Source organism: Trachypithecus francoisi, unplaced genomic scaffold (assembly GCF_009764315.1).
Source record: "Trachypithecus francoisi isolate TF-2019V2 unplaced genomic scaffold, Tfra_2.0 Lachesis_group17, whole genome shotgun sequence".
Classification (NCBI taxonomy): Eukaryota; Metazoa; Chordata; class Mammalia; order Primates; family Cercopithecidae; genus Trachypithecus; species Trachypithecus francoisi.
This window is the reverse complement of record NW_022681462.1, coordinates 82,366,713-82,388,059: the sequence shown is the minus strand read 5'-3', so window position 1 is coordinate 82,388,059 and position 21,347 is coordinate 82,366,713. Positions and strand designations below refer to the sequence as shown.

The 21,347-nt window shown below is 49.4% G+C and overlaps 1 protein-coding gene across 1 annotated transcript in view; it reads right to left on the bottom strand.

The window, feature by feature from the left end:
• Window positions 1-13,383, bottom strand: part of KIF3C (kinesin family member 3C) — a 58,537-nt gene extending 45,154 nt beyond the window's left edge. Inside the window, exon 1 of the mRNA XM_033176341.1 lies at window positions 11,008-13,383. Coding sequence (XP_033032232.1) covers window positions 11,008-12,552 — 1,545 coding nt within the window. The 5' untranslated portion in view covers window positions 12,553-13,383. The remainder of the gene's footprint in view (window positions 1-11,007) is intronic.
• Between the last annotated feature and the right edge of the window lie 7,964 nt (window positions 13,384-21,347).

Below are 21,347 nucleotides of genomic sequence, written 5' to 3'. Positions count from 1 at the left end.
TTTCCCCCCATCTTTTTTTAAACCATAGAACCCTGACAAAGCGCTTTTTCCTTTAAAAAATTCAGATTAGTTTTTGTTTAATTTTTTTAAAGTGGGTGATGGGTGCACCAAAATCTCAGAAATCACCACTAAAGAACTTATCCATGTAACTAAAAACCACCTGTTCCCCCCAAAACTACTGAAAAAATAAAAAATAAAAATAAAGTCCCAGATGATTTTTTTAAAGTATTATATGCTTATTGTGAAAAATAAAATAAAAAGGTATACAGTGAAAAATAAAAATTCTCCTCCATATTAAAATCTCTAGCAATAACCATTATTGCAAGTTCTTATGATTCCTTCCAGAAATTTAAAGAATTTAAAGATGAAGTTAACTATATCTACTGATTTATGTCCTTGGCCATGGTTACTTAAAAAGATTTGTTGGGCTTTTGTTTTTTTTGAGACAGAGTCTCACTCTATCACCCAGGCAAGTGCAGTAGCATGATCTTGGCTCACTGCAGCCTCTGCCTCCTGGATTCAAGTGATTCTCCTGCCTCAGCCTCTGGAGTAGCTGGGACTAAGGCACATGCCACCATGCCCAGCTAATTTTTGTATTTTTGGTAGAGATGGGGTTTCGCCATGTTGGCCAAGATAGTCTTGAATGCCTGGCCTCAAGTGATCTGCCCACCTTGGCCTCCCAAAGTGCTGGGATTACAGGTGTGTGCCACTGCACCCGGCCAAAGATTTGTTGATTACAAGAGTGAATGGTACTGGGCTGAGGTTAGAAGGTGGGGATTTGCGTCATATAGAAGGACAAAGATGAGTTAAATATCTCAGGAGACAAGAGTTCCCACTGGGGCTTATTAGTCAGGGATCTGGCATAATCCTTCCTGTGTGGAAGTGGAGTCAGGCAGACATGGGCTCATAACTCTGGCCCCACCACTTTCTAGGTGTGCAGTCCTGGAATGTTCATTCCTTAATGTGCCTCAGTTTCCTCACTGGTCAGATGAAGATTCATGCTACTGTGAGGATGAAGCAAAATGATACACATAATGAACACATCGGGCCAGGCGCGGTGGCTCAGGCCTGTAATCCCAACACTTTGGGAGGCCAAGGCAGGCTGATCACCTGAGATCGCTGAGTTTGACACCAGTCTGGTCAACCTGGCAAAACCTCATCTCTACTAAAAATACAAAAATTAGCCAGGTGTGGCGGTGGGCACCTGTAATCCCAGCTACTTGGGAGGCTGAGATAGGAGAATTGGTTTAACCCAGGAGGTGGAGGTTGCAGTGAGCCGAGATTGCACCATCACACTCCAGCCTGGGAAATAAGAGTGAAACTGTCACACACACACACACGCACACACACAAAAAAACACATCAGAGTGGTTGGCATTAAGCATGCATGGAAGAAATGGTAGCTATCATTATTACCATCATTGTTGTTATTTTTCTGCTGGCCCACCTGAAGAAAGAAGAAAGCCTGCATGTACATTAGCTAGTGCTATAGTAATAGCTCAGCCCGGCGGGGTGCGGTGGCTCATGCCTGTAATCCCAGCACTTTGGGAAGCCGAGGTGGGTGGATCACAAGGTCAGGAGATCGATACCATCCTGGCTAACACAGTGAAACACCATCTCTACTAAAAATACAAAAAATTGGCCGGGCATGGTGGCAGACGCCTGTAGTCCCAGCTACTCAGGAGGCTGAGACAGGAGAATGGCATGAACCCGGGAGGCGGAGCTTGCAGTGAGCTGAGATCGCGCCACTGCACTCCAGCTTGGGTGATAGAGCAAGACTCTGTCTCAAAAAAAAAAAAAAAAATTAGCCGGGCATGGTGGCGGACACCTGTAGTCCCAGCTACTCAGGAGGCTGAGGCAGGGGAATCGCTTGAACCCGGGAGGCAGAGCTTGCAGTGAGCTGAGATCACTTTAGCCTGGTGACAGAGCAAGATTACATCTCAAAAAAAAAAAAAAAAAAGAAAGAAGAAAAAAGAAATAGCTCATCCCAGGGCCTGGGACTCTTCTGTTGAGCATATCTGAGAGGAACATGAGACAACTAGAAAGTAATTTTTTAGTATGAGGTGGAGTTAATGCCCAAGAATTTCTCAGGATATTAACAATTCTAGATATACCAAACTGCAAGTATGGGTGTCCTATAAGGTCTGAGCATGAGGATGTGCCTTGTACAGCCTCTACAGCTGCAGAGCTGGAACTGTGGAAAGAGAGACCATTTTGTTTTATTCTCCTTTTTTTGAGTTGGGGTCTTGCTCTGTTGTCCAGGCTGGAGTGCAGTGGCAAGATCAAGGCTCACTGAAACCTTGAACTCCTGGGCTCAAGCCATCCTTCCAGGTCAGCCTCCTGAGTAGTGAGGACTACAGATGTGCACCACCATGCCTAGCTTTTTTTTTTTTTTTTTTTTACTTTTTTGTAGAGATGGGGTCTGGCTTTGTTATCCAGTCTGGTCTCAAACTACTGGCCTCAAGTGATCCTCCCACCTCAGCCTCCCAACATACTGGAATTTCAGGCATGAGCCACTGCACCTGGGGAAGCACTTTCTTATTCATTCAAACATGCCACTTGGTTCAGCAGCTCCAGAAGAGGTGCCCCAGACTGGCCAGGAGCAGTGGTCTGGCAGAGAAAAGTGCCCCTCTCTATCTGAATTCCAGACCTTTCTTCCTAGTCCTCAGAGCACAATGAGAATATTATCAAAGCCACTTCATCCAATCTTGTGCTCTGCGGAGGCTGGAAATGACTCAGGGCCGTATGATCACACCCTCCTCCAGCCAACACATAGCACAAGAAACCTAACACTAGACCAAAAGGCCTGCTGAGCCTCAATGTCACTTGAAGCCCAGAATCTCAGATGGAAATCCATTAGTGTCATATACTTCCCACTAGTCAAATCTTTATGTTACAAAATGCCCCCAGAACTCAACAATTCTGTTAACGGGCCACACCCACCAGGGATGAGAAGGAACACAAGACACTGCTCTCACCAACACTAAGAGGTCACGGACTGTGACCTGGATCCACACCCAGCCTGGAGTATGGGTCACTTGTTATCCGAAGGCTTCTTTCAAGGGTCTGATCATACAGAACTGAGCTGATCACGCAGTCCTACAAATCTCAGAGTGTCTGGCATGGGGCTGGTGTCCTTGGGGACATGCAGATGGAACCAGATCAGCTTTGTGGTAGTCTCTGGAGACTGGAGATAGCCCTATTTGAAGACTAACATTAAGATTAGGACAGTGGAATGATACACAGAATTTAACTCTCTCCACTACAGCACTTCCTCTCCCAATCGAGGTTTCTTCTCCCCAAAAACCCTGTCATCCACACGGTTATTTACCCGCTCTCCCTCCTCGCCTGTTTCTCTTTCCCCTCTTTATTGTCCCTCCTTTTCTCTCTTGCTTTTCTCCTATTTTCTCTCTCTTTCTCTCTCCTCGTCTTCTCATTGTCTTTGACTCTTCTCTAACTGGTTATGACAGAGAGCTGAAAAACATCCTCTATTACATTATTGTTTGAATTCATACTATATTAAAATTTAAACCTTCTGGTCTTAATTTTCAGAAAGCTAAATATTTTCTATTTTGCTGTTTAAAAAATACCATTTTAAACAATTAAGGGCCTTTAAGAGAAGGGAATTTTGAAGATCATCTGGTTCAATGGCTTTTCTGATACATCAAGCCCTTAGAGCACCATTGACATTCTGTCTCTCCTTGAACACTTCCAGGGATGGGAGCCCATCACTTTATTGGGGCATGATTGATGTGTAAAAAGCTGTACATATTTAGGCTGGGCGCAGTGGCTCACGCCTGTAATCCCAGCACTTTGGGAGGTCAAGGCAGGTGGATCACCTGAGGTCAGGAGCTCGAGACCAGTCTGGACAGCATGGTGAAACCTCATCTCTACTAAAAATACAAAAATTAGCCAGGTGTGATGGCATGCACCTGTAATCCCAGCTACTGGAGAGGCTGAGGCAGGATAATTGCTTGAACCCAGGAGGCAGAGGTTGCAGTGAGCTAAGATCGTCCCACTATACTCCAGCATGGGCGACAGAGTAAGACTTGGTCTCAAAAAAAAAAAAAAAAAAAAGCCTGTACATATTTAATGTATACAACTCAGTGAATTTGGGGACAGGTATACAACCGTGAAACCATCACCGCCATCAGGGCCACCTATTTCTTCTTGAAACAGCCCAATTTTAACTGTTAAAAAGATATTTAAATTAAGCTTAACCTGCTTCCATAATTCCTACTCCCTAGTTACCAGGAACAATCCAGGACACAAAAACAGTGCAATCAGCAGAAGGATAGGGAGGCCCATGTTGGTTTCAAAGGAAGGGGGTAGAACAGCTGGCTGCAGGGTTTTCCTATTGGAATAACTGGCTTGGGCAGGTAAGATAGAAGAGATGCATTGCAGTCAGACTCTGAAGGGCCTTGAATGCCAACCTAAAATGTGATGTGTTTAACATATCAGGAAGGTGGCCAAGTGAAAACATCTATTAGGAGGTTTGACATAGCAATAATAATTATTTACTTAACACTTGTGTGCCAGAAACTGTACAAAGTGCTTTCTGTTCATTATCTTAATTTTTTTTTTTTTTTTGAGACACAGTCTCACTCTGTCGCCAGGCTGGTGTGCAGTGGTGCGATCTCAGCTCACTGCAACCTCTGCCTCCCGGGTTCAAGCGATTCTCCTGCCTCAGCCTCCTGAGCATCTGGGACTACAGGCATGCACCACCAAGCCCACCAAATTTTTGTATTTTTAGTAGAGACGGGGTTTCACCATGTTGTCCAGGCTGGTCTCAATCTCCTGACCTCGTGATCCACCCACCTCGGCCTCCCAAAGGGCTGGGATTACAGGCATGAGCCACAGTGCCTGGTCTTTTTCTTTTTTTTCCTAGAGACAAGGTCTTGCTATGTTGCCCAGACTTGTCTTGAATTCCTGGGCTCAAGTGATCCTCCTGCCTCAGTCTCCCAAAGTGCTGGGATTACAGGCATAGGCCACTGTGCCCGGCCCTTGTTTAATTCTTTCAATAGCACTGTAACAAAGATACTATTACTATCCCATTTTATAGCTAAGGAAACTGGTACTCAGAGGTCTCAGAACTGGTAAGTCACTAAATCCAGACCTGGCTGACTCTGATGCCCATGCCCTGAACACAGCACTTCATATAAGGCCAGCAGAGAGACCAGAGAGGAGACCTCGACCTGGGAGTCATTTACACAGAGGGAGAGAGTATCAAAAATAGGGGCGGGGCTGGGGGCGGTGGCTCACGCCTGTAATCCCAGCACTTTGGGAGGCTAAGGCGGGTGGATCACCTGAGGTCGGGAGTTCGAGACCAGCCTGACCAACATGGAGAAACCCCATCTATACTAAAAATATAAAATTAGCTGGGCATGGTGGTGCATGCCTATAATCCCAGCTACTAGGGAGGCTGAGGCAGGAGAATCGGTTGAACCTGGGAGGCAGAGGTTGTGGTGAGCCAAGATCGCACCATTCCACTCCAGCCTGGTGACTCCATCTCAAAAAAAAAGAAAAGATGAGACCTAATCTCCATTTCCAGTCTAGGACTTGCTTCTTTTTTCTTTCTTTTTTTTTTTTTTTTGAGACAGAGTTTCACTCTTGTTGCCCAGGCTGGAGTGCAATGGCGTGATCTTGGCTCACCACAACCTCCGCCTCCCGGGTTCAAGTGATTCTCCTGCCTCAGCCTCCCAAGTAGCTGGGATTACAGGTGTGAGCCACCACGCCCGGCCATAAGGCTTGCTTCTAAACTCCACTGGCCCATCTCCAGCTGCCCACTGGACTCTGTCACCTCAAATGTGACACATCTACAACAGCTCCTATCAGTTTTCTTTTCTTTCCTTTTTGAGACAGGGTTCCAGTGTGTCACACAGGCTGGAGTGCAATGGTGCAATCAAGGCTCATTGCAGCCTCAATCTCCTGGGCTCAAGTGATCCTCCCACTTCGGCCTCCTGAGTAGTGGGGACTACAGGGGCACACCACCATGCCTGGTTAATTTTTTGTATTTTTTGTCAAGACAGAGTTTCTCCATGTTGTCCAGGCTGGTCTGGAACTCCTGGGCTCAAGGAATCTACCCACCTTGGCTTCCCAAAGTGCTGAGATTACAGGTGTGAGCCACCATGCCCAGCCTACTCCTCATTTTTCAGCATCTCCTCAGGAACCAGTTCACAACCTGATATTCCTAATTATTATTATTATTATTATTTTTTTTTTTTTTGACAGAGTCTCGCTCTGTCACCCAGGCTGGAGTGCAGTGGCCGGATCTCAGCTCACTGCTAGCTCCGCCGCCTGGGTTTACGCCATTCTCCTGCCTCAGCCTCCCAAGTAACTGGGACTACAGGCGCCCGCCACTTCGCCCGGCTAGTTTTTTTGTATTTTTTAGTAGAGACGAGGTTTCACCGTATTAGCCATGACCTCGTGATCCGTCCGTCTCGGCCTCCCAAAGTGCTGGGATTACAGGCTTGAGCCACGGCGTCCGGCCTCCTAATTATTTTAAGACTAAAAGAGCATCAGATTTTGTGTCAAATCCAGCTGGGTTTACATAGTTTTACTATACCAACCATGTGGCCTTGGGTGAGTTATTTCACCTCAGTGGAGCTCCGTTTTCTCATCTATAAAATGAGAACAAGGACGGCACCTTTCTTGGAGGGTGCTCGTGTGGATGAAACAAGATAATCTGTATACAGTATAGTACTTGGCACAAAGCAAGTGCTCAGTAAATGTCATTATTATTGCTGTTACTGTTGTTGCTCAGGCTTGAAACATTCTCTCTTGCATTGAAGGTTAATCCCCCTGCTGAGGGGTGGGAGAAAGTGGGACCCTCGAAAGGGACAATACAATTTCAACACAGTCCGCATTCCTCCTCATGACCGCATCCCTCTGGCTTCTGTGGCTACTTCTGCAGGTTCTCTTTTCTACATTCACCACAGAGAGAGTGGGCTCCAGCCAAGACCCCCAGCTCTTCTCCCTCCAGACTTACTTATTGGGGATCACATCTGATGCTGTTGTTTCTACTTGTCTTCAATTTGTGCCTGCATTCTGTATCATCTGTACACCAACACTCTTTTTTCTCTTTAAGTAGCTAAAATCAAAGTTTTAGGAATCATCTAGTCCAACTCCTCAAAAAAATCAACTTTAAGCCAGATACAGTGGCTCACACCTGTAATCCCAGCACTTTGGAAGGCCAAGGCAGGGAAACCACGAGGTCAGGAGATCGAGACCAGCTTGGCCAACATAGTGAAACCCTGTCTCTACAAAAAATACAAAACATTAGCTAGGCATGGTGGCGGGCACCTAATCCCAGCTACTAGGGAGGGTGAGGCAGGAGAATTGCTTGCATCTGGGAGGCAGAGGTTGCAGTTAGCCGAGATCATGCCATTGCACTCCAGCCTGAGCAACAAGAACGAAACTCTATCTCAAAAAAAAGTTAATTTCAAAATTAAAGCAGTCATTTAAAAATTGTCTTGCATGATTACATTTGAGTAAAGTGGGCCTTCTCCCAACCAATCTACATGTGTTCACCTGTCCTCACTGCAGTATGGACACTGAGCACAAACATCTGGGTTTTCACTGCGCAGTACCAAATATTCAAGGTTTTCACTGTGCATTGTGGGCCTGTGATGTTACCTATGCCTCCTACCTCACAGGCCTAGTATGTTATCAAGTCCCCACCAGCATTCCCCGCCCACACCCTCCCTCCCCTAGACACTACATAAGTATAAATTGCTAATTATTACTGATAAACAGGGCGCTGATCACAATCACAAACTCTCACATATTTGCACACCCGAACATCCCCTAAGGCCCACAGTAAACATGAAAGGAGATTCCAAGGAGATAGGCATGGTGTTTGTGCACAGTGAGGGGAGAACAAAGAGAACAGGGAGCCTGGGAGGTGGCAGGCAGGGAGAGCTGGCGAGACAGACTATGAGATGAGTCAGAAAGAGTGAATGAGGGCACTGGGTCGCATCAACTACCGCTTAGCTGCCCCCAGAGGGTGGCATGAACTGGAAGAAGGGAATGGGAGCTGGTGGGGGAAGAAGTGGAGTTAATGCCATAACTCAGAAAGTGGTGACAGGAGTGAGCTGCAGATGGGGAGCCTGCCTTGTGAAATCTCCTAGACCTCTCCTGCCTGGCTCTGCTCCCAGCAGCTGCAGGGTTATGGCAAGGCAGCCAGGATGGCAGGGTAAAGAAGAAGTCAAACTAACAACAAAGATGTCTGTCCTGGAGATCACTGGACCCCAGCTTGGTGGACAGAAGCCACCCCGTGGCTGCTAATGCCCTCCATGTATTTGGTGCTTTCAACTTATTTCAAATGCCCTCATGCTAATGATCTCATTTAATCCTCGGCACAACCCTGGGGAATAGGCAGGACTGGGATTGGTATATCTCTAACATGCTCCTCCCCTCTTTACCCTGTAGATTCCTCAAGAACCCTCAATCATCCCACCAGCCTAGAAACATCCAACACCGGACCAGGTGGTGCCTTGGGGCTATGGGGAACTTGGGTCCTCTGTGTAGGTTCCATTCTGGGTTGCTGGCTGCTGATTGTCCTAGGCTGAGTGTGATGAGAAGTCACAGGATATGGAATCGTTCCTGTCGTGGAATTTCCCAGGCACTCCTCCCCCTTTGCTTCCATCCGAACACCTGGCACATAATGACTGTTTCATCCATTCCCCAGGAAGCAAGGTCAGGCTTCTCCTCCTCATTAGGTGAATGGAAGCCCGAGGGCTGGAGAGGCAAAGGCCGTCGCCCTGAGTCACACAGTGAGCAAACATGGAGGAATCTGAGATGCCTTGGAAACAGCACAGGGCTGGGAGCATCAGAAGACCCGGGTTCCAGTCCTGGCTCTGCTGCCTATCACCCAGGGTCACGAGCTGATAAGACACTCACTCCACCTCCCCAGCCTTAGTTTTCATAACTGTTGAATGGAAATAATAGTACCCAGCCCTTGGGGTTGTTGGGAGGATTGAATGAGATTAAGATGTTCAAGTGTTATATAAAAATGAAGTACTCTGATTATCAACTAGCACAGGTAACATTAGGACTCAAGCAATGGAAAGAGGCTGGGCTCTTCCATATATAAAGGAGCTAGGCTCTCCTCAACTCACCTGTGTGGCCCTGGGCAAGTCCAGACCTCAGTTTTCCAAAGCTCCTGCCAACTCTAAGACTGTGATATTTTGTGGGCTACACCTCTGGTGCAAGAATTCTGGTGTTGGCCGCCCTGATCTCTTGGCCGTTCTATCATCTGTGCCCCACACTGCCTTAGATCCAAGGATCTCACTGAGGGAAACCTTCACCCCATCCCTCAAGCAGCCAAAGTGTGTTACTGCATTTTCCTCCCTTCTTAGCCTTTGTTGCCTCCCAGCTTTCAGGGATTTCTTAGCAAAATCAGTGGCAGACTGACCAGGTAAGCAAACATGGGATTCTCTCCCTCCTAGGGAGGGCTCAATCTAACGGCCCTGCCTCTAATATCTTGCTTCTCTCAGGATGTCCCTAAAGGTTCCAGGCCCCTGATCCTTTCCTTGAGGAAACAGCTCAGCATAACTCTTGCTGGGCTCAAAGAAGTGAATTAAATATTAAATATGTAAGGCCAGAGCCCCTGCTGCAGTCACGCATTCCCAAAACAGACAATGGCATACAGCTCATCTGTCACTGTCTCAGTGGCTGTAGGCTGGGGCCCCCTGCTCCCCAGCCCACATTCCTGAGAAGGAATAAGAAATGACAATGTTTTGCTCTTCCCAGCAAGCTCATGGCTTCCTGTGTCCTTCCTTCAACCCCTAGTGTTGAAGGCTCCAGGGGCCTGGAAATGCCTGGAACATTGAGTTGTGGCATCCCAGCAATGAAATTTAATAGGTCTATGACTGGACAGGCAGGGGCCTCTGTAGTTAGCCCCATCAGGCCCTGGAAGGTCCTGGGGGTAGGAAACAGCTCAGGAAGGATGCTGAGGTTCTGACATCTCTCAGGCTTATGGGGAATTGGATATTAACTGTGATGAGGCCTCGGGGTGGGGGTTGGTTGATCTGCTGCTCAGATTAATATAGGCCATAGAATTGTCAGATAGGTAGAGCCTCAGAGATCACCCAGGCCAACGCTCTATTTTACAGAAAGGTAAACTGAGACCTGAGAAAAGAGAGAAGCAACTTACAATGAGTCACTCAATGAGCTGTAAAATAGCTAGGCCAGTCTCTTGCTCTCTGGTATAGAGTTTGGTGCTTTTTCCACCCTACCTCCTGCATAACCTCCAAATCGCCTTCCTAATGAGAGCAAGCAATGGCCCCTGCACTGTAAGCCCCAGGGGACCATTTTCCCAGGGAGCAGAATCTGTTCATGGTCCCACTTTGCCCAGCTAAGAACTGAAACAGCATGAGGTCCATGGGCTCAGCTCTGCCACTTCATAGGATGGAACCTTGGTCATGTCACTTCTCTGAGCTTTAATTCCTCACCTCTGAAATGGGGATTTCAGAACTGTGACCCTGGATGGCCAAAGGATCAAATGAGATCGTGTATGGATCATGTATGTGGAGCATTTTGTAAACTGAAGTACTAACCAAATGGTATTATTAAAACGATTTGAGGTTTGAAGATGCTGCAGAGGGAGGAAGCCTCAGGGGAGGAGGCTGTGAAGGAACGAGAATCCACATTCACGAGAGGCTGCCTGGCCATCCCACAGACCTGACTGATCCTGAGGCCACCGGCAGGAAATGACCGCAGCAGGTCAGACCACCCCAAGCTCACTGGCTTGAGAGACCGCCTGTCCGCTTTGCTTCATGTGTGTGTGCACGCGCATGTGTGTGTGTGTGCCTGTGCATGTGCCCGGCAGTCCGGTATCAGAGCAATTTGCCTGGCTGCTCTGGGGGCACATTTGGCAGGAGAGCAGTGTGTGGTGCTGAGGGAGGACCTCCGCTTCAGGCCAGGTCACAGACTCTCAAAGAAGAACCTCCCTGCCAGGATCCCCTGCGGGGACTTCTCAAGTGCCCGGCTCTTCTGGGGCCCTTACCTTGTACTTGGCCGCAAGCAGCTCTGTGGCCTGCTGTTCCCGCCGCAGGTCCTCCAGCATCTTCTCCTTCTCCTCCAGCAGCTTCTGCTTCTCCTCGCTCACCAGGCTGCGGTCATCCTGGATGGCTGCCTTCTCCTCCTCCAGCCGCTCCTTCTGTTCCTGCAGGTAATTCTCCATGTTCTTCTCCAAGGCTGACTCCAGGATGGGCTGGGGCGGGCGGTTGTTGTTGATGTTGTCATCCTCCTCTTCTGCTACCCAGGCCTCAATCACCGGGCCCTCAGGGTACCCAGGCGGGGCAGACACAGCCTTCTTCCTGCGGCTGCTCTTCCTCCGGGGCCGCTTCCCCAGCATCCCCCTCTTCTCCAGCTGAGCTTTCAGGCGGGCAATCTCCTCTTGGAATTCCCGCAGCAGCGTGTCCTTCGGGTCCTCATTCACCCGGGGCTTGTTCTTGATGTTCTTGGCTCGGTTGGCAAAGCGCAGGGTGGAGAGGCTCTCATCGTAGCTGTGAGAAGCTGGCCCCAGTGTGGCTACCATGATGGTCTTGGCATTTCCCCCTAGGGAGTCCTGGAGCAGCCGGGTCAGCTTGGAGTCCCGGTAGGGAATGTGGGTGCTCCTGTTGCCTGCCAGGGCAGCAATCACGTTGCCCAGGGCAGATAATGAGAGGTTGATTTTGGAGGCTTCCTTAGGCCTCTCTCCACTACCACCACCACCACTGCCTCCACCGCCACCACTGCCACCCAAGGATGGTGTGGCTGCCCCTCCCGCTGTGTTGGGGCCTGCCTTGTTCTGCCTCTCACTGCCAGCCAGGTCCACTAGGTTGAGCTTGCCCACTCGGATGTGGTCCTGGCCATCAGAGCCACGCTCGCTGCACTCCACGGTGATGATAAAGATGGCATGGGAACGGGAGCTGACCTCATTCATGTGGGTGCTGCCCACAGCCCGGGTCTGGTTCCCCAGGTTCATCACATGCTCAATCTCCTTGACATTCTTGGTGACGAAGGAGGAGAGGTCCTTGATGTAGACGCCCGTCTCAGGGTTCTCTTTCAGCTCTAGCCTCTTGCCCGGCTCCTTGGAGAGCAGGTCTCGAATCTCTTCCTGGTAGATCTCCAAATAGGAGGCCCGGACCAGGTACTGTTGGTTCTGGGAGCGGGAGATGTGGGTGAAGATGTGCTCAAAGGCGTTCGGGATGACCCCGCGCAGCTCGGGCTCCACCCAGGTCCCTTGCATGGTATAGGTCTTGCCAGTGCCCGTCTGGCCATAGGCAAACACCGTGCCATTGAAACCCTGGAGCACGGAGTCTATCAGGGGCCTCACGGTTTCATCATACAGGTCGGCCTGCTTGGAGCTGGCATCATACACAGCGTCAAAGGTGAAGGTCTTGGGCAGCTCCCCCGGGGCAGCGCGGGGGTTCCGCAGGGTCACCTGGCCCAGTTTCACGTCCATGGTAAGGATCTGCTCGTGACCAGCAGCCTCCTCCTTCCTGCTGAGGGGGCGGCACCGGGCCACCACCTTGAGGGCCTCGCTGGCCTTGGTCTTACTGGCCATCTTGCTGCTCTGACCTTCCTGCCCCTGAGCCCCTCCGCAGCCTGGGCGGTCCTGCTGTCCTGCTCGCTAGGTCGGGATCAGCGGGGCCGGCCCAGTCCCCAGGCGCCGCTCTTCAATCCGCATGCAGCCTCCTAGGGTGGGGACGCTGGGAGGTGGCCCCAACGCTGCTGCAGTCCGGGCCTCCACCGCTCTCCGGTCCTCTCTGCACCGGCTGGGAGGTGAATTAGGCAGAATCGCCCAGCCGCCGCGGAAGGAGCGCCTGCCGAGCAGCCGTGCCCGGAGCCCGCCCCATGCCGGAGCAGAGGGAGCGCTGCCGTAAACAGCTTCGGCAACAATGAGATAAAGGAAGAGGAAAATGGGATGGGGGTGGGCAGGGAGCTGTCTTCTCCTCCTTCCTCTAGGGATCCATAGCGTGGGCTGCCGGTCGTGGGCGGCCGGGGGTCCCAGGCCTCCCGAGGGCAGAGGCTCACCTGGAGTCCTCCCCGCAAGCTGGGGGATCATTCATTGCAGCCAGCGCGGCTGCTTCTGCCTCTGCCTCCGCCTTCCCCGCCGCCGCCACTGGAGAATGAGAGAGAAAAACAGAAGGGGATGGGGCGGAGCAGCGGCGGCAAGAGTGATGTTGCCGCCGCGCTGCGGCCCCAGCTAAGCCTCCCGGCTGGGGTGGGGCAGGGGGCGGGGCCGCGGGGCGGGAGGCGCGAGCCGGGCGCGGCCCGGGTGCTGGGCACAGGGGCGCATCGCCGTGTCTGCACCCCCGCCGACCGCTCTGGGATGACAGGCTCCGGTGCCGACCCAGGTCCTGCGCCCACCAGTCGGGTGCAGCGCAGCCACCGCCCGTCGTCACCCCACCGAGCCCGAGCATGCCGGGAATTGTAGTCCCGCCTTTGTTAACCGGGTTCTGGCAGGTTGCTAATGCCTTTCCCGGTCCCCCAGTCCGGGAGGCGCCTCCCTCATCGGCATGCCACCCCTTGAGTGACTGCTGAGCTTGCACCACCCACGCCTGGTCCCTCCGAGCCACCATCCTCGGACACCCCCCTGCTCCTGCCTTTCTGCCTGCAAATGGGTGCGCGTCACCCCTCCCCGTCAGGGTGTCGCCAGGCCTCCTGGAACCGAACTCCTAAATGCTCCTTGACTCTGTCCTTTCCTCCCCCTGTCCCGGTCTACTTCTGGCCTTCCTCTTCTCTCTGCTGGAGCCGCCTTCCAGCTGATTCTCTCGCCCCTCAAGTCCGCACAGGCACCCGGGGCCCCCTCGCTCCTCCTCCACCGCCTTCCTTGTGTGAAAGCCTCTCCATCTTCCGACTTCGCAACCTCACCTCTACTACTCCTCTATAGAAAAATCTGTGTTCCAGACAGCCATTTCTTCAGTTAGCCAGCGCCTGCTGAATCCCAGGCCCCATTCTAGGATGTGGGTTCTTCCTGTCCTCAAGGAGTGCACATTCCCGGAACCGTTTTGTTTCTTTAACTTGCTTTGCTGTGCAGCATCTTTGTGCTTTTGCCCAGAGGCCTTGTCACCCTTCGGCACTTAGTGCCCTGCCACTTGGGCAGTTTAAGCACCTCCTCCTCCACGAAGCCTTCCCTTAGCAAATTTTTTTTTTCCTATAGTGAAAGAGGCACAGAATTTACCTAAAACAAAACCTGGATTGAAGTTCCAGTTCTGATGGCCATCCAACGGAGTGGCTTTGAGCAATCACTCCCCTTGTTCCAGCCTTAGTTTCCTCATTTACTTTTTTAAAAAATCGAGGCAGGAAAGAAATAATTAACAACTACTTCATGGAATGGTTGGGAGGCTCAAATGAAATAATGACTCATGAAGTGCTGTACCATGAGAAGTCCTGCCCGGGCGTGGATTGCCTGACAGCTCCTGCTTCCTTGAGTATCCTGGATAGACCATGTCTGTGCTTAGTGTTCCTCTATGGGAGTCTTAATCTTTTTTTGTTGTTGTATTTCCTGTAGGATACACATCAAGTGTAGTTCCACAAGGCCAAGGACCAAGCCAGAGTCCTATCCATGGTCCACTCTGCAGAGGGCAGTTGAGTCTGTGAACTGAGCTCAGGCTGTCTTTACTCTCCATATAAGATCCAGATTGAGAGGTGCTGTTATCTGAAACCTGGAGACCCTTCTTTACAGAGATACCAGAAGAGTCTTTCCACAAAACATTTCCAAGCATGTTATCCTCTAGAGGACCCAATTGTTTAGTGTTCCAACTCAACAAAATTTACCTCCTTAACTCTTCCCCATCCCAGGACTTGAGTGTGAGCTGGACTACAGGCTTGAGACTTAGCTGAGAGCTTGCCCACTTCTGAACTTCCCTGGCCTCCCTCCACCCTTTCCTTGATTAAGCTCCACTGCTTATGATTAACTTGGCTTTTGGACCAATTACTGGGTGGAGTTTTGGCTCTGTAGACTAACCCCTCTTGACTCTCACAACATGATTTCTGGATGGAGCCTTTAGTTATTCAGCTATTTTCTGGTTGCATTCAGTTTTGGGCTTTAAATACCCTTTCTCTGCTTAGGCTAATGCATCTGACACTGCGGCGCTGAATAAAAGTGATCCTCACTCTGTTCTCCCCACTTGATGTCACCACCTGGCAGGGGACGTACCCAGATCCGCTTGTGTGAGCGGGAGATTGAAATCCTATTGCTTACAAGATATGTGATCCTAGGCCGGGCATGGTGGCTCACGCCTATAATCCCAGCACTTTGGAAGGCCGAGGCAGACAGATCATGAGGTCAAGCGATCGAGACCATCTTGGCCAACATCATGAAACCTCATCTGTACTAAAAATACAAAAATTCGCTGGGCATGGTGGTGCATGCCTGCAGTCCCAGCTACTCTGGAGGCTGAGACAGGAGAACCACTTGAACCCAGGAGGCCGAGATTGCAGTGAGGCAAGATGGCACCACTGCACTCCAGCCTGGTGACAAAGCAAGACTCTGTCTCAAAAAAAAAGATGGGCCGGGCGCAGTGCGCAGTGGCTCACGCCTATAATCCCAGCACTTTGGGAGACCGAGGTGGGCAGATCATGAGGTCAAGAGATCGAGACCATCTTGGCCAATATCATGAAACCTCATCTCTACTAAAAATACAAAAATTAACTGGGCATGGTGGTTCATGCCTGTAATCCCAGCTACTCAGGAAGCTGAGATAGGAGAATGGCGTGAACCCGGGAGGCTGAACTTGCAGTGAGGCGAGATGGCGCCACTGCACTCCAGCCTGGCAACAGAGCAAGACTCCATCTCAAAAAAAAAAAAAAAAAAAAAAAAGATGGGCCAGGCACGGTGGCTTACACCTGTAATTCCAGCACTTTGGGAGGCTGAGGTGGGCAAATCACGAGGTCAGGAGATAGAGACCATCCTGGCTAACACAGTAAAACCCCATCTCTACTAAAAATACAAAAAAATTAGCTGGGTGTGGTGACGTGCGCCTGTAGTCCCAGCTACTTGGGAGGCTGAGGCAGGAGAATGGCATGAACCCAGGAGGCGGAGCTTGCAGTGAGCCAAGATAGAGCCACTGCACTCCAGCCTGGGCGACAGAGCGAGACTCCATCTCAAAAAAAAAAAAAAAAAAAAGATGTGTGATCCTCGGTAAATTATTTAACTTCTCTGAACAGCTATTTCTTCAGTGGAATAAATGAGGATAAGAATGCTTACATTGGCCAGGTGTGGTGGCTCAAGCTGTAATCCCAGTTATTCAGGAGGCTGCGGTAGGAGCATCACTTAAACCCACAAGCTCAGGGCTGCAGTGAGCAATGATTGTACCACTGCACTCTAGCCTAGGTAACAAAGTGAGAACCTGTCTCTGAAAAAAAAAAGAACGCTTACCTTACACACCCGGATTAAGTGAGATAATGTATGCAAAAACTCCTACGACATAGGAGGCACTCCAGAAATAGCAGTTTTCTTTTCTTTTGTCCTTTGCATTCAAGGCTGTTCACTTCAGCATCTCCATTTTCACCACTGTCTTCATTTTTCCTTCCTCTTAAACGCTCAAGTCTCCAGCCACTCTGATTAGCTTAAGTCCCCAAACACACCCCACTTTTTCGTGTCTCCTTGTCTTTGCTCATGCTGCTCCTCTGCCCGAAATGTCCTAACTTTGTTTTTATTTCAATTAATTTATTTGACAAGGGGTCTCACTCTGTCACTGAGGCTGGAGTGCAGTGGTATGATTATGGCTCACTGCAGCTTCAAACTCCTGAGCTCAAGCAACCCTCCTGCCTCAGCCCCCTAAATAGCTGGGACTACAGGAGTATGCCACCACACCTGGATAATTTAAAACAATATTTTTTTAGGCCGGGCACAGTGACTCACACCTGTAATCCCAGCACTTTGGGAGGCCAAGGCAGGCAGATCACGAAGTCAGGAGTTCAAGACCAGCCTGACCAACATAATGAAACCCTGTCTCTACTAAAAATACAAAAAATTAGCCAGGCGTGGTGGTGGGCACCTGTAATCCCAGCTACTTGGGAGGCTGATGCAGGAGAACCCCTTGAACCCAGGAGGTGGAAGTTGCAGTGAGCCGAGATCGCGCCAGCCTGGGTGACAGCGCAAGACTCCATCTCAAAACAAAACAAAACAAACAATACTTTTTTTTTTTTTTGAGACGGAGTCTCGCTCTGTCGCCCAGGCTGGAGTGCAGTGGCCGGATCTCAGCTCACTGCAAGCTCCGCCTCCCGGGTTTATGCCATTCTCCTGCCTCAGCCTCCCGAGTAGCTGGGACTACAGGCGCCCGCCACCACGCCCGGCTAGTTTTTTGTATTTTTTAGTAGAGACAGGGTTTCACTGTGTTAGCCAGGATGGTCTCTATCTCCTGACCTCGTGATCCGCCCGTCTCGGCCTCCCAAAGTGCTGGGATTACAGGCTTGAGCCACCGCGCCCAGCCAATACTTTTTTAAATTAGCCAGGTCTCACTATGTTGCCGAGGTTGGCCTCAAATCCCTGGACTCAAGTGATTCTCCCACCTTGGTTTCCCAAAGTGCTGGGATTACAGACATGAGTCACTGCACTCAGTCTTCCTAACTTTGTCTATTTCTGTCTACATAGCCTCAGCTTCTACTCATTCCACTGCTCAATCTCATATGGCTGACCCAGTGCGGTGGTTCACACTGTAATCCCAGAACTTCGGGAGGCCGACATGGAAAGAACATTTGAGGCCAGGTGTTCTAGACCAGCCCAATCTCAATTAAAAAAAACAAACTTAAATGGCTTCTCCTCCCACTACGCAATAGAGACCTCTCTTACCAAGGACATCAGTGAGTTCCAGTTCCACCCTCTAGTGTCATTATAGCTTATGGCTTCCATTATTGTCTATATAGTTCCTAGATTTGTATCTCTAGTCCAGACCTCTCTTCTGAGTTCTAAACCTCTATATCCGACTCTGTAATGGCTGTCCAGGTACCTGAAATTCTACTTGTTCACACTGAACTCATTATTCTCCCCTGCAAAAATATTACCTAGCTCTGTAAATAGCACTTCCTTCACTCTCAGTGTATCCATTGGAATACGAAATTCTGCCAACTCAACTTCCTGCATATTTCTCAGATTTATCCATTTATTTTCTACTTCCATAGTGGCTATCATGACTAAGCCATCATATTCTCTGGTCTGACCTCCCACAGTAGCCACCAATCTGGCCTCTCTGAATGGGGAGATTCAGAGTGTGCTCCTACCCCTATGTATTCATTATTTATTTATTTTGAGATGGAGTCTCACTCTGTCGCTCAGGCTGGGGTGCAGTGGGTGATCTGGGCTGCAGGCTCCGCCTCCCGGGTTCATGCCATTCTCCTGCCTCAGCCTCCTGAGTAGCTGGGACTACAGGCGCCCACCACCACGCCTGGCTAATTTTTTTTTTTTTGTATTTTTAGTAGAGATGGGGTTTCACCATGTTAGCCAGGATGATCTCGATCTTCTGTCCTCCTGATCCACCCACCTCAGCCTCCCAAAGTGCTGGGATTACAGGCATGAGCCACCGCACCCAGCCACCCCTATGTATTCATTCTTTAGAAAGTAATATTTTTGATCGGGCGCGGTGGCTCGCACCTATAATCCCAACACTCTGGGAGGCTGAGGTGGGCGGATCACCTGAGGTCAGGAGTTCAAGACCAGCCTGGCTGATGTGGTGAAACCCCATCTCTACTAAAAATACAAAATTAACCTCGTCTCTATTAAAAATACAAAAATTAGCGCACGCCTGTAATCCCAGCTACTCAGGAGGCTGAGGCAGGAGAGTCACTTGAACCTGGGAGGTGGAGGTTGCAATGAACTGAGATCGCGCCATTGTACTCCAGACTGGGTGACAAAAGTGAAATTCTGTCTCAAAAAAACAAACAAACAAACAAAAAAAGAAAGTACTCTTTTAAAAACATCTGTCTGGCCAGGCACAGTGGCTCATGCCTGTAATCCCAGAACTTTGGGAGGCCAAGGCAGAAAAATGGCTTGAGGCCAAGAGTTCAAGTCCAACCTAGGCAACATAGTAAGACCCTATCTCTAAAAATATATACATTTTTAAATAGCTAGATGTGGTGGTGCGTACTTGTAGTCCTAGCTACTTGGGAGGCTGAGGTGGGAGGACCCCTAGAACCCAGGAATTCAGGGGTGCAGTGAACCATGATCACACCACTGCACTCTAGCCTGGGTGACAGAGCAACACCCTGTCTCTAAAATAAATAAATAAATAAGTGTAAAAAATCAGCCGGGCGCTATGGATATGCCTGCAATCCCAGCACTTTGGGAGACCAAGGCAGGTGGATCACCTGAGGTCAGGAGTTCAAGACCAGCATGGCCAACATGGTGAAACCCCATCTCTACTAAAAATACAAAAAATTAGCCAGGTGTGGTGGCACAGGCCTGTAATCCCAGCTACTTGGGAGGCTGAGGCAGGAAAATCACTTGAACCCGGGAGGCAGACGTTGCAATGAGCCGGGATCACACCACTGCACTCCAGCCTGGGAGACAAAGCAAAATTCCATCTCAAAAGGAAAGTAAAACTAAAAACACCTATCTGATCATGTCACCCGATGCTTAAAAAGCTTCCAGGCCAAGCGCGGTGGCTCACGCCTGTAATCCCAGCACTTTGGGAGGCCAAGGCTGTGGGATCATGAGGTCAGGAGATCGAGACCATCCTGGCCAACATAGTGAAACCCCCATTTCTACTAAAAACACAAAAATTAGTTAGGCGTGGTGGTGCATTCCTGTAGTCTCAACTACTCGGGAGGCTGAGGCATGAGAATCACTTGAACCCGGAAGGCAGAGGTTGCAGTAAGCCGAGATCACGCCACTGCCCTCCAGCCTGGGTGACAGAGCAAGACTCCATCAAAAAAAAAAAAAAGCTTCCAATGCTTCTCATTGATTTTTTTTTTTTTTTGAGACATATATATAGTTACAATGACCTTCTTCAGCTCCCTTCCAACTTCCTGTCACAGGGCCTTTACACATTGTGTCTCTGCTTCTAGAATATTTATCCTCACCATCTCTGCCTAGATACCTCCTCTTCATCCTTCGGATTTCAGCTTGAATGTCCCTCCCTAAGGATACTTTTCTTGATTTACCAACCTAGGTTATGTCCCTCTGTAATAGGTTCTCAACCTTCCCTGTACTTTCCTTCACAGAAATTAGTACAAATGTAATTAAATCATAATTTGTCCACCTCCCCTGGTCTGTTAAGTCATGACATGTCTGCTTTATTCATTTTTGTGATCACAATGACTAGTGCAGCTTCCGGCACATAGTATGTGCTCAATAAATATTTTTTCAAATAAATAAAGTCCCATATGAGCATCATCTCCTCTGGGAAGATTTATTTGACTCCCCTGACTCTACCAGAATTATTTTGCCTTTTGGCCAGGTGCGATGGCTCATGCCTGTACTCCCAGCACTTTGGGAGGTTGAGGAAAGTGGATCACTTAAGCACTGAAGTCCAAGACCAGCCTGAGAAACATACTGAAACTCCCATCTTTTAAAAAAAATTAATTAATTTGTAAAAAAGAAAAAAAAAGTTCCTCTCTTCATGATGTTATAGCTCTCTGTTTAGCTAGACTCCTAGTACTCATCACAGTTTGACTTGTACTGTGGCTAACTGAGTCTGTCTCTCTCACCATAAAGTGTTGAAGACAAGAGCCATGGTTTTTGTCTTTGTGTCTCCTTTTCCCATACCTAACACAGTTCTGGCTACAATTAAGGTAGTTAATATTTGCCTCAGGGCGGCGGCTCATGCCTGTAACCTCAGCACTTTGGGAGGCGGGGGCCAGTGGATTGCTTGAGCTCAGGAGTTTGAGACCAGCCTGACCAACATGCCAAAACCTCAACTCTACAAAAAATACAAAAGCTAGTCAGTCAGGTGTGGTGGCGCATGCCTGTAGTCCCAGCTACTCAGGAAGCTGAGGTGGGAGGATGGTTTGAGCCCAGGAGGCAGAAGTTGCAGTGAGCCAAGATCACATCACTGCACTCTAGCCTGGGCAACAGAGTGAGATCCTATCTAAAAAAAAAAGTATATATATATATAGTTAATATTGTTAATATACTTATTATGTAATATTGTTATACAGTTAATATTGGCCATTAAGCAAATGAATGAATGTTTAAAGACCTTCAAGGCAAGAATAAATAAATAAATAAACAAATAAAAACATAAATAAAAAAAATTTTTTTGAGACGGAGTCTCGCTCTGTCGCCCGGGCTGGAGTGCACTGGCACAATCTCAGCTCACTGCAAGCGCCGCCTCCCGGGTTTACGCCATTTTCCTGCCTCAGCCTCCCGAGCAGCTGGGACTGCAGGCGCCCGCCACCTCGCCCGGCTAGTTTTTT